The 14,476-nt window shown below is 38.1% G+C and overlaps 1 protein-coding gene across 1 annotated transcript; it reads right to left on the bottom strand.

Annotated features, from left to right (window-relative positions):
- Window positions 1-37: 37 nt before the first annotated feature.
- LOC113504484 lies at window positions 38-14,035 on the bottom strand. The gene is made up of 5 exons (XM_026886791.1): window positions 13,306-14,035; window positions 12,368-12,619; window positions 11,949-12,062; window positions 5,061-5,376; window positions 38-4,976 (listed from the first exon to the last, which is right to left on the bottom strand). Exons 1-5 carry the CDS (start codon window positions 13,441-13,443, stop codon window positions 4,690-4,692), a joined length of 1,107 nt encoding a protein of 368 aa, XP_026742592.1. The 5' UTR covers window positions 13,444-14,035; the 3' UTR covers window positions 38-4,689.
- Window positions 14,036-14,476: the final 441 nt, after the last annotated feature.

Here is a 14,476-nt window from a genome sequence, read left to right as displayed (position 1 = left end):
TCTGCTTTTGGAAGTTTACATAGAAATAAAACAAATATTCAATTTTGTAATCATCGTTTAATAAATAATTATCACTTGTCGATAAAGATATGCGTATGTAAAAGCTGCATTTGTTTGAAAAATACGCTAAACATGGTCCGAGGTCGTGCCGAGCGCGCGCACGACCGCGCGGAGCGGGACACGCGGGAAATGCAACTGTTGCGTCAACATGCACACTTTCATTACAGTGTTATGTAATTATGCAATTATGCAATAGAAAAATATTTTACAGAGCTGTTACAAAAACACCAATTATTTTACATAGATACCCAGTTACACAATTATTATTGTTCATTTTTGTCAATTTGGTCTGAGTAGGTAGTATTTTGATAAGCTTACTCATTATGAATTTCAACCATAAGATTTATGGAACATACTTATTAACTAGACAAAGAAAAATAGCCTTAAAAAATTTAAAAGAAATGTTGGTAACAAATCATTTAGTCAGATCTCAGACCCAGTAAAAGTAATGACAATAAATAACAACAGTGCATCGTTACTAGTCGATACATATTTAATTATTTGTTTTCAGAAGCATTTCACATCGAACATGCACATAAGTGTTAAACTGTTCAAATAATGGTATAAATAATGCACGGAAATGGTGAAGGATAACCGTTCGCCGCCACAGCGAGCTCACCGCGGCCCGTAAGGAGTCACCCTCCCGGCACCGCGCCTCCTTACCAAAATCTTTGTTATTCATTAGGATTTTATTATGGTTGGTAATTGATATATCACATTACACCAGTTCTGAACATATTTATAAAAGGTTAATTATTACATTTATAAAAGTTACAAAAAATAATTTGGTATGTACTTATATTAAAAAAATAGATTATAGTTTCAACATAACAAAATCTTTATAAAATGTACTTATAAGTGCCAATGTTGTTATGTCCCAGCCTAATTAAGCATTCGGCCTGCAAATAACGGTAAGTATCACGTCTAAAAATAACGTACAAAATAATAATCACAACAGTTGCATTTCAATATAATTTTATAATTACACCTAACTAGAGGCAGAGTGCGAGGAAACTATACAAATACTCCGTTTTGCAATGTTGGTTTAGACTGCATATCAGCAAGATTGTCTATCGTTATCTACATGGAAAACCCTTACAGCTAATATTTTAATGTTATCACAACAATGTGATGCATCTGGCATAATACTAATTCCAAACGTGGTCATATAAACGTGGATAAAACTGTATAAATTTAATACGAATTCTATTCGTAAGAGTATGTTCACATCAAAAGTATGCATTAAATGGTTTTTTGATTTTGTCTGTAGGTCTCTCACACACTTAGACAAAATATTCTAAAGCGTAGCCTGCTTCAAACAGTGACTGATTAACGCAGGCATGTATTAAACTATTAAGTAGTAAAATGCAGATTGCGCTACTAACACCCTTGCTTTTAATATTATTTAAGTATTTTTTCATGGAAAAGCTTTTAATAGTCGCGTAGAGCATCAAAACGTGTAAACGTATCATAAATCACAACTTTATTGCATTTAGCGCTGAGGCGGCGCCGATGGTGTGAATATGAAGTCGTTTAGAGTTGTTTTTTTTTTGTAATTTGTAATGATTTTACGTATTAGCATTAGGACTAGATCTCATTATAAACTAGTGAATGAAACGACATGCGCGACGCAACAGTAACCAGTGACAAGAGCTGTGCGCAACTCGTAGCTCTCAGCATCTCATTACTAACGAAATGTGTATCGAATAGGGCTTACATACGGCTTTAATTGCTACGGGGGTCTCTTATAAGTTACCCACTTTGACTGCCGGAATATAATATTGCTTGCTTCATGAGCATAAGTCTGGCATACATTTACCCTTTCACAGGAATAACACATAACGCACCGCGTACCTATATTTTAGGACAGTTAAAAGGTTTCCTTATCAAATTGACAAGTATCACGTAGATTCCTGAACCATGGTATGCGGCTAATGTGTTTGGAAAAAATAAAGATTATTAAGAGATATTTTACAATTTATATCGAGATTCACCGAGCGTAGGCAACTTGATTCAGTTTGGTCACACTAAGCTGCGTTATGCAACGATGAAATCCTTACATTAGATGATACATTCGAAAATACTTCAAATAAATCTGTATAGGTCTACACAAAATTGTTCATATATTTGATAATCATGCACTTTATGAATTAATGGATGAAATTATAACATACATTTAACAATGCTTCTCTAGTATTCATGGTGGAGTGGAGTCTTTAAGTACTGTAAATTATATGTCATGTGGGATATCAATACTACAATAATCACTGGTTTTAATTTATATAAAACCTGTTTGTAAATACATATAAATTTTAGGTCAATAAACGTACACGCGTATCACATTGGACGTTGCAAAATAAATAAGTCGTGCGTAAGTAACTAAATTGATAACCATTTCACAACCAAACCTGGTGTTAAATAAATGTATATAAAAATAAAACACCGATATGCACCGTTCGTTACAAGAGCAATACTTATACGAGTGAGAATAATATTTTAATGGTTGTATAAAATATAATGTATCGCCGACCACTACCCGCCGGGCTGCCGGCGCCCGCCGCCGCAACACTTGTCATACGTATTCGTTATTGCTAACACGTGTTTACTCGACCTACACTATTTCTAAAAAGTGTTTAAACAATTCAAATGCCTGCCAAATAGCTCGATCAAATGCCCCACTTGCGTACTTAATGTAAAAATATAATATTGCTCGATAAAGGCTCGTACATATAATTATGACTAATGAGTATCAATGCGCGAACTGCTAATGAATAGCAATAAAAATGCTAAATACACGCCGACCGTCAAACGACCGTACGATAGCTATATTATAACTAAGTATTTTACGAAAAATTGGAGCACTACGTTTACTATAATAGTCTAATGTACAATTCTCTATGTACAAATGAATACATAAATAAGATCCTAGATAAATTCACAGCTGTCGAAAACATTATATTAAACCTCCTTCATTCGACTTGTTCGTCAGTAATAAATGAGTTTTACCTCTGCCCCCATGTTACACGCTGCTCCTATAGCTAAGCCTTTAATTAATTTACTTTGATATACAATTATATTAAACCAGACATACGTGAAGAACCTACGAAGCGTTACCATCTAATTCAGGAAATCGTATCGCAATTGTTTACGAAGCTACTAATGAATACTTTGTTAGTTTTGGCCCATATTTTGTATGGAGTAAAGATAAAACTCAATTTTCAGAACGCCTTAACTGTGAGCGCTCAAGATAGTAATTAAAACATGATTATAATTCGCATTAAATTAGTTTGTACTTGAATCTTCTTTTGCAGAGCATAATTTGAAACCAACGAAGAATGGAGAAGTGACGTCAATATCATAGACATTACGACATCAGTAACGCCGCATGGGTGACGATGTGGGAGTACCGCGAGACGGGTACTGTAAACAGTTACGTGAGTTACACTGGGATGGAGTGGGAGTCGGCGTGTTCTAAACGTTAACGGGAATATTCCTGAAGTGACGTGCCACAGCAATAGTCACAGATAACAATAGTAGCTGGGCTCGCCCGGACATATCCAAAAGGATAGATATGTGTAGCACATGTGTTATACTATCACGAAACCAGTATATATGGCTACTAACTGCTCTGTGATTGCTTACAATTCTTCCCTATAAATGAATATTTATCAACAAAGTATGTAGAAGTTAGAATAACATTTGCTCGGTTTAGTAAGCTCGAGCACGTCCATGTGAGGAATATTCCGGCGCGGCGCTCGCTCGCGGCTGTTGCCAAGTAGAACGAGCGCCGAGCCGCCCACGCCGCTCTAACGTGCGTATTATTTTGTAACTGAATAAATAATACTAATACTACTATAACAAATGGTAAACGATAGCTTATCACGTATCGATCCACACCGCTACGTGTACAGCGGCCGCCTCAGAAGGCGAGCCACTTAATTGTCCTAATAAATGAACTCATTTAACAAATAATACTGCTATAAACATTTAGAATTTAGATATCAATACAAACAATTGACTTAGGTAACAATCATGTCGCGAGATTCCTCATAATATACTTAAAGAAAACAACTTTATTTTGTACCCGATATGGCATTTGACGTAAGGTGCGACACGCACTGGGATCATCGGCTGATGGTGATAGATGGGCGCTGCTTCACGCACTGACGTGAGGCGGCTCACCGTGTCTGTAGCCGGAGCGCGACGTCGTCCGAGGCAACACCAACTCATACTACATGTATGAGTTGCTGTACTCACTGTACTCAGTATTGATTGTAGGAGAACTACTTAGTGAACTTAGTCGCGCGCGTAGCATGATATATGACTCCACAGTACGGATTACGAATCCCCCTTACCAAATTTAATGAGTCATTATTGAATTGCTGTTATTCATCTTTTAAATATAATTCTTGTACTTATTCTACTAATAATTATTTAACTAATTTACTAACACTCCACGAATTTTCAAAATTCAATTAACAAAATTCCTACTTTTTGGCGTAATTTTAACAAATGGAATGATATTTAATAATGAATAATTTTGGTCTCACTAACACATCGAATTATCATCTTAACATTAGTTGTCGTTTCAAAGTTTAAAAATCAATAAATATGTATATTAGTCCTTGCTCAGAGCGCGGCGGCGGCGGCGGCGTGCGCGGTGAGCGGGTCCGCGCTGTGCTCGGTGCGCTCGTCGCTGTCGGTGGAGTTGCGCAGCAGCGCGGCCAGCTCGGCGCGCGCCGCCGCCTCGGCCACGCTGCGCCAGCGCGCGCGCCCCGCCCGCACCGCGTACGAGCTCTCCTCGAAGCCCGAGCGCAGCCCCAGCACGATGCTCAGCGCGGACGCGTCCTGCCCGTGGCAGCCCGAGTACCGGTACTGCGGCTTCTTGTCGAACCTGCACCCCACCGACTGAGCACCTGCGACCACACACCCCGGGTAAGCATCCGAAACACATCTCATGCGACACGCAAGTAGCATGCGTTATAGATGTAGGTACTCACCTAAGGGCATGATACATTCAAGTGTGAGCGCGCACTGGATCCAGGGGCGCATGATGTCGGTGACGGCGGGCTTGTTGACGACGACGAGGCGCGTGAGGTCGAGCATCTGCACGAAGAGAAAGTCGTCGATGTTGGCGTGGAAGTAGTGGAACATGCGAGGGTGCGTGAGGCTGGTGACGGCGGCGCGGCGCGGCCAGGCCAGCACGCCGGCGCCGGCCGCCGCGCGCGCCCACAGCGCCGCCAGCTCGCCCGCCGAGCCCGCCCAGCGCTGCGACGCCTCGCAGAACACTACGCCACCCACGCGGCTCAGCGCGTGCTGCAACAACATATTTACACCTCACTATAAAAAAAAAGCAAACTAGCACGATCCGTATCCGCCACCCTTCACCGCTTCCTAAGTGGTCTGATCATTTCAAAGTGATCCATTAATGTATCATCATTATTGCTAGAATCCATATCTAGATTTAACTTCGTCGTCTTCCAAGCTTTTTCCTAATAATGTTGAGATCTGCTTCCAGTATAACCAGATTGAGCTAAGTAACAGTGTTTCGCAAGGAGCCTATCTGACCTCTTCCACCCAGTAACATGGGCAACACAATACCCCTTAGTAAGACTGGTTGTCAGACTTTCTAGCTTCTGACAGTTCTGACTACCTGTAACGACTGTCAAAGATGTAAGAATAACACCTGGGACCCACAATGTAACGTGAATTCCGAAACACGGAGGAATTCGTCATGACAAAGATGGTCATCCATCTACTGACCGACCACGTCAAGGATAGTTTAACCACGAGCTCCTCAATCTCATATTTAGATTTAACTATATGCCTATAAATGCCCATTAGTAAAGCTGGTGCTCGTAGCGGCTGTAGCTTGATTTGCGGCTCTAAAGTTAAATCTTGTCGGCACAGGACATGAAGTTTTAAGTTAAGTTAGTTAAGTTTTAATCTATCACGTCTCTAATAAATAGCTGTGAGGCGAGATTGAGTTCGACCCTCATCGGGGCATGAAAAGGACGAACGAGAAGGCATGAATGGACGACGATATCCATCTAGCATCGATACTCGTAAACCTAGTTATTGGTTCAGCGAGGTCAGGCGAAGGATAAATTTTATGTGCTAAACCACTAACTGGATTATATCACATAAAATACATTTAAAATTTAAATATTAACTTTCATAACTAATTAAATAGAATCCGCGAGAACCACAACTGCTAATCTCCAATTTAACGTCTTTTGGGGTGATAGTAAGCGTAAACCCAATTTTAATAAACACGTGTCGAAGAAGGCCTGCTAAAAAATACTTTGCATGTCTATTGGTGGGTTAGAAAGTCAGTCATACTTCTATCTTTTACAATAAGTAACCTGTCTGTGCAGTGTGCTGTCATCTTGCACTTAAGATTAAGGGATGCTCTGTTTATAATAATAAAAAAATAATACTTTATTTTCAGACATAACATCCATAGAATTAAAATTATATTTATTTTATTTAAAAAGATTTATATTTATTTAATAAGATTTATAGTCATCGTGGACTCTAGAGCACTTTATCGCTTGAAACAGAGCTCATATAATTATATTACGCAGTTATTTTTTTCTGTAGCTTTAGTATAAGTATAACGTCATGCGTGTACTTCATAATGAAATGAATAATGATCGGTGTATCCCATATTTCTGACGGAGGACTGAACCCAGCTGGTATCCAGAGGAAAAAACCAAATAAATAAATTATCACGGATCTTATACATAAAATTTTACCACATATTCCGAGTTAAAGTGATATTGTTTTAATTTGACCATCAGAAATATTCTAGTGACAGCCAAGGTTAAACAACAGTATTCGTGGGTTATTTAGAAATATTACTTTAGAAGCGTGACAAAATCTAAACTACATTCCTTCGAGCTACAAGTCATACGTTTAATGATTTATTATTCGCGCCAATTTCACGTGACCAGAACACGAAATAGAGCAGACATGTATAAATGATCAGTTAGTTAGGTTACAGAGATTTGGTCGCTGGAGTATCGAACTATAGGTTATATTCCAACATTTCCAGAAGTAAAATAACAAAATACAGTTTTAAGTACTCTCGGCCCACACGAGATAGTTTTCATGAAAAACTTTATGCTCTCCGTTACAAATGTTACAATAGATACAACAGACGAATCCATTTTCCAGTGGATGTCTTACGATCGGTGTGGGTCTTGATATTTAGATTTTATTTTCCTTGGAGCTTCTGAGATCGCTCTTCTTCAACATCTTCGTCATTCTAACATAAAATTAGTCAAAGCAGTAAAGCCGTTTTCAGTTTTAACGAGGCAGGATTCAGTTTTCATATTCAGTAGATTGCATTGTATAAAAGAAGTATCTAATATTAAAGACGTCTGATCCCAATATCGCAGTTGAATCAACGCAACTTTTCAAAATATTGGTCATTAGAAGTGTGTTGTTCGAGCGGCCCAGACACGCAGACGGCGCTCCCAGGGCTGCCCCCGCACTGGATACACTTCGTGGCTATTTTACGCTATCTGCGCGTTCTCATTGTTTCGCCAAACACGTTTTATGCTTAGTAATACCTGTTAATTTGACCACAAAACAAAACACAATCTCGGCCGTTATGCTAAAAGCACTATTAACTTGATGGTTTGTACATTTTGCGTTACCAAGATTGTAGCGCCCCGGGATCGCAATTACAGCTAAGTAAATAGCCCGGGCGTGACCCGTGGTAAACAATTTATTTTTATTAGTGCTGGGGATTACTAGAACAAAGAGTTTAGGCCAGGATATAATGCAAAATGTCAGGGGTCAGCCTTAAAAATGTATTCAATTAAATAACCACTTTCTTTAAAACGAGCGTAGGCGAGACTCGACGGAATGAACAGACATAGCTATTATCTATAAGGAAACTGCGTTAAGACCAATGCCGTAGTATTTTCCTAGTGTACCTATGAGTAAATTAAAAATATCGACCAATTTTGAACTTTATTCCTTTTTAGAAATGTTTTTTTAAGCCAGTTAAAATGTACCTACTATGTATGTACTAGGCATATCAGTCAGCCCGACATGTTCGGGATCACGTGTCTCGACCAGTCTCGGGCGCCTCCTCGCGCATCGCTCTACTGTTCGGCAGCGGCCACTCACCGCCCGCCTGATAACGTGTTGCCATTAAACTCTTCATTACAATGAACCTATTACTGATTAATAGTATGCTGGCTGCCTCAAAGCATGTATTTACATTCACAGCGACACATACCTACTTGACTACAGGGGACTACCATATTTAAATAAATAATAGCACAATAAAAAAATATACAAGACTATGAGTGGACCATTTAACTGATAGTTAAATGAAATTGTTAATTCTGTGTAAGTGTTATCATAACTTTTATATGTTTGAGAAGGCTGGTGTTAACATTTCCTCTCTGAATGCTTTGAGGTTTTGATTGGATAACGGCCTTATAGTTAAGTGAGCCCTTATATAGTGTGAGAATTCTAAGAAAACCAAAATATCTGTTCAGGCATAAATTATGGTGAAACATAGGAGTAGTAACGCATTCTGAACGACCGTGTTCATTTATTCAGTGGTTGTTTGTCCGGTAGCTATCCACGGGTCGTATCGGAACATGACAAGTAACCTAATTACCTAATTTAGTTTTATAAGGTCCTTCATGATACGGCGACGTCAATCCACATGATTAATGTAACCCTTAACCTCCGGTAATGCGGCTCATTGTAACGGAAGCTGTAACACTTGCCCTGCAGGTTAACTGACCAATTGTTAAGGTAGATAACGTTACAATTATCTAAACACTCTGACACACTTATAATAAATTCGGTCATTACAACATGCTTGAATGCGACGCGCCTCGTATCGAATTTAGAGGACGGGAGTAACTTTGAAGATATCATTGACAGAATTTTGCATTTAACGGATCAAATCATTTACGCAAAAATAAAAAACGCATTACTTTTTTAAATTTACTTATATTAGTTTAGAATCTGAAATCAAAATTCGGAATATCAGAGAAATATCAGAATGACGACGGTATAATTCTTTGATTTCTCCGTGATAGCAGTTACTACGTAAAGACCAACTGTCTGAGTAAACAACAGAATTGGAAGTTAGTAGGTCTGTGTAACACGATAAGCTGTGGTTAACTAAGGTCGGTCAGCATCACGTTTGTAGCACACCTAACGTGTCGCTAATTGATACACAGCCTCTTATTACTGCGACTGTTAAAGCTGCTTTCACGCCTTCTTGTCGAGACGGGAGCCACACGGAAGTTGAAATGCGGTGGAATTAGTGAGTCACATTCAGACACAGTCTGGCTACTTTAAAAACATATCGAGTTTATGAAGTCTTGACTAATAATAATGTAATATTTAAAACACGATAATAGTTTAGATCAGATACGAACGTACCTATTTGGTAATTTAACTTTCACTTTGTTAGTTATTATACTATGGATAATGCCCAAATATATTGATCATGTAAAATCGCCTAATTGAGGGTCTGTTTACGTATGCCATGATTAATGATAGGTTTTCTGTAACTACACGTTAAGTTGTACGGACTGGAATAATAAATTAAGAATTAAATCAATTATGTACCCATACGGAGTACAGACCAACCATAATTCTCTTTGCGTTTATGTCCGTTTCAGTGGTTTTTTGACAAGTGTGTTTGCTCTTTATCAATTATTTCCCTCTTTGGTTCACGTCGTGTTATAGTTGTTTTTCTTTTCTTTTTCTACGACTTCAACACTAAGGATTTTATTTCTTGTTTCATAGGGGGTTTTACAAACATTCAAGTGACATACACATTACACAGATATATAGACTCAGGATAAGCATTCGTGGATCCAGCAATATTTTTAACTGCTCGGGGGTCGACGCCGCGACACGACGCGCTCTGTAGATGCAGTCGAAACCATCTGTCACTAGACGAATTCTAATACCATTTCAATGTGGTTTACTATACAATAAATACAATGCAAATAATTATTTCCAACATTAATAGTATTTGAAAATCCGCAATTCGCCGTGTGACGTCGGTTTTATTTCTGCGCCAAATACGAAATACCTTACATAAAGTAAACTTTAGTAATAACGGAAATGCAGATTGTCCACAGATTGACACGCCAGGCAATCACTGGCAACCGCCGCCGTTCTGACGGTAATTACAGTGCAAACGAGTTCGAAGGTTTCGTAATAACGTAATGGTGTGTGATATAGTAACTATTCCATCTACGTGACTATATACGTTACGATACGCTGTCATGTAAATAACAAAACATTTATTATTCATACAATGCATTGCCCCGCAGTCGGTGCACATTTTTACATTTTTGCCCTTTGCATACGGTGCCGCGATAACCCCTGTGGACAATGCCGCTGGCCCAGCAGACATCCATAGACATTAAGTCCCTATTATTCTTCCTTCCTTCAATTTTTTGTTTATACCAAGTAAGGCAAGACAGTTGAAGACAAGCATAAATCATCACAGTAATCCTTCCCGTTAGTTTCAGCTTAACTTCACGTTTTACTGAAAACTCACCTCAGTTCTTTCATTTTATTTTATGCGGGGGTGCCGCGGTGGCCGTCGATCCGGCTGGCTCAGCAGATCCAGGCTCATATCAAACTAGAATAAATAACGCTTTCTGGTGTGTTCGTGTTTGGTTATTATTACCAGTATTCATCGATCGTCGTTGTCACTAGTGTTAACTGTATTATAATTAAGTCGTGGTAAGACATCTGCCCTGTATGCATTTGTAAATTCAGATAGTTATTCTACTAAAATAAACCGCAGTGAGGCGGCAGCGGTTCATTTCTTTCTTGCCGAATTAATTGCAGTACCAGTACCTATGTCGGAAATAAGTCGCTTTAGTACCAACACAACTCACATACCTGTCTGACATCGTATCCGAATGATAAACAACTCGTTATATTAGTTATACACTTTTGTTCTACTTTATTGCGATTTTCAAAGTTATTTCCGTAAGAGGGGTTAGAAAAACTGGTTGACTTCCCTGTATCAGTATTATTAAAGGTAGGATTTCCATTTAAGCGCCTAAATCGCGGTTTTACGGTAATAAGGTAAAAAGTTTAGACTATCTCACAACCAGTTAATTTAGGGCAATTAAAGTAGGATTAGTGATAACGGTCGGCTCTTACCAGTTTCACACAAGGTTAAAAACCTTTTAATATTAGCCGCAAAACTCGTTTATATCACATAAGAATAACATTAGTTCTACAAACTATTGTGTGACTGCAAATTAACGAAGCAAGTGCGTCAGGCAAAACCTCGCGAGGTCACAGGAAACTATTTTAGGAGGAACTATTATGACAACTTTTTTCACTCAGCCGTTTTTTTTTACAGTGTACTAAATTTTCTGCTGACATGTGTTTAACAACATACGTAACGAATTGTTTGAGAATGTCTAATGCATATCGTACATGACGACACCTCTACATATAACCTGCGAACTATCACTTCGGTAAGCGAATGACATCTGCTGCCTCATTTGCAAAATACTATAAAGTTTAATATTTACATTTGAAGTTACAGATCGTAATTTTTTGCGTTGACCAAGTCAAGACCGTCGCAGTCACAGTTCGAGGTCAGCGCGTCTAGATACTTTAGCACCACATCGGACTATTGTTTGGAGTTTATTATTTTTTGTTCACACAATTCTTGTTTGAGGATATCATTTGGTTTTCAAAACAAAGTATTTTTTACTATAAATCAAAAATAGTTAGTTAACGATGTCCTCTTGCATATTTATACCATTTTTGTTTGGATTAACGTATTAATCTCGAGAACATTACTAGACAGATTTGTTTTTTTTTAGAGAAACTGTGTTGTTACTAAAGTTTTGATGCCTCACCTGTATGATGAGCGGCCTGACGGCGTGGATGCTCTCGTCGCTCACGTGCGAGGGGAAAGCGCCCAAGTCCAGCTCGATGATGGCACATTTCGAAGAGTTGCAATAGTTTGACACCTGGAATGAATTCGCAGATCACTTCTCCATATCATGCATAGGTTTACGTATTACTATCTGACAATATGTAAGATATAAATTCTAAATGAACAGAAGTGCTAAGTGTAAATAAAAATTTATATGAATATTGCTGAGGCAATTCAAAATAATTAACATTTTCAACTAATGTAAAGACTATTAAAATATTTGCCTTACAAATCATAAGAGTTTATCACTTTTTTGTATGTATGTACTTTTTAGTTTTGAATAATGCAATCATGTGGATGCGAGCATGAAGCATTTGTAGGTGGATAGGTCTAACTCACAACAGCCAAAGAATAGGGTTTGAGCCCTAAATTGTAGAGCAGCACAGTGTAGGGCAGCTTGGCGGCGGCGCGCACGAAGCTGACTGCCTGCGCGTGCGCGTCGTTCCGCGCATAGGTGACAATGGCAGGCAGGGAGGTGTTGTGCCACGGCTCCTGGCGCCCGTCCAGCCCCAGCAGGCGCGCGTACTGCTCCTCCTGCACCAGGTGGTTTTCTTCCACATCCCGCAGGTTCTCCTGCAGGGACAATGACGCCTGTTTCGTGTTGAATAACATTTTGTATCATTAATACCATTATTGTAAACATTTGCATATCAGAGGACAATAATGGGGATGTGAGACAAACTCTATGATGATACTGACTGGATTGGATGACTGACATACTCCATATTTGAGAAATTCTTCTAATAATACAGCTACAAAACAAGTTACAGGTACTGGGGTATCCAACTTACATCATACTACTAACTCTACTAAGACATGTTTTACCTACAGTCTTCCTATTACGGTTTCTTAGGATTTAACAAGACCACTAAATGCTTATATTTTTATTTTATATTTCAATTTAATCTAAAAGATCCATCACAGAACAATCATAATTGTACACTTTCATAAGTCACAACATAAATGGTTTAATTTGATAACCAACAGTAAGTGCCCTGGTTTTCTTATACTATACAAATACATGTAATCAAATATTACATTTTGAGACATAAATAAGGAAATATATTATTTAAAAACTACCTAGAGTTTGAAAATAATGTGCAACACATAACTGACAAGTACAGTATAACAATTTTTAAATAGCTACTTAAGTTCCAATCTCTTACACTACTGGGACTAAAGGGAGCTCAAACCTAAAAGCAAAATAATACGAAACAGTTTTGGTTTAGAAGGAGGGAATACAAAATATTGCATAAAAATAATATTTTTGAACAAACCTGAAAGTCTTTGATGTGCTGGTGTGTTTGTGTTACTATACTCTGGATAGACTGTGGTGGCTGTGAGTGGAATACTATCAGAAATATACTTATTGCGAACACCGATGTCGAAAACAGCAGAAAACTCTTAGTTTTCATTTTGTCTGCACATTATCACACATAGCATTCAACTCCAAACATTGTCTCCACCACTGTCACACTTGACTAGAAGACCGGGTCAGAAACTCCCACTGGTCTGGTTAAATCATTTTCGCGTCGTTCTCTCAGAAAATAAAAGAAATCAATATCAATGACACGAGTCACCGCAAACACTCACGCGCCCGGCGCTTCCTATAAGAAACACATGTTACTGTCTGCTCAATAAAAAAGCGTATGTTGTATCACTTTGAATGCCGCAATTTAGTTATTTCATGTTATCGTCTATTTACATTCGGAAATGCAATCGCTCTGAACTGAATGAAAAGCGTTCGATTGTCTTCTTGATTTTGTTTGACAGCTGTCATCTCAGCTCAATGGTGTTGCGATATACTGCGCCTCACAAATATAATTAATCATTCAAAAATTATTTGTTGGAACAAAAACCAGTGACAAACATTACTTGAGCGTTAACAGCCGCATTAGTTAATAAAAAACTGTGTCGCAAATGACACCGAAATTAAATTAGAGGCTAGAATTTATGATTCTGGTCTGAGACTCTCAAAAGACAATAATGAGTATAATACGCACTATAATCATGAAACTGAGTGTTCATCTCTCCTCTTAGTGATTGAGGATCATCTGTAATGCTGTGCTTTGTATCCACAATAAGATGCTTAGGAATAGTTTTCATAGGAGATGACATCAGGGGAAGAAAACTATATTAAAATTATACCTTTTTAAGTGGCGTAGTTTTAGTAACTTGAGAATGATTCAATTATAAATATTTGACTCTGTAAAATTGTAACTAAATAATTATGTTTGTTCTTCAAAATAAAAACAGAATTGTTGATCATTCGTCGTAATAGGGAATTATAATTCGACTCCTGAGTTTTAAGAAAAGACATGACATGTAAAACTGATAAAATTATAAATATTAGGCTTGTAACATTAAGTTTACACTGGATACACTGGTTGTTGTAGTGGGTAACCCTGAGGGTTAATGTCAATTGTCAAAAAACCTGTTTCAGTTCTT

Source organism: Trichoplusia ni, chromosome 22 (genome assembly GCF_003590095.1).
Source record: "Trichoplusia ni isolate ovarian cell line Hi5 chromosome 22, tn1, whole genome shotgun sequence".
Lineage (NCBI taxonomy): Eukaryota > Metazoa > Arthropoda > Insecta > Lepidoptera > Noctuidae > Trichoplusia > Trichoplusia ni.
This window is presented reverse-complemented; position numbering and strand designations above follow the sequence as displayed.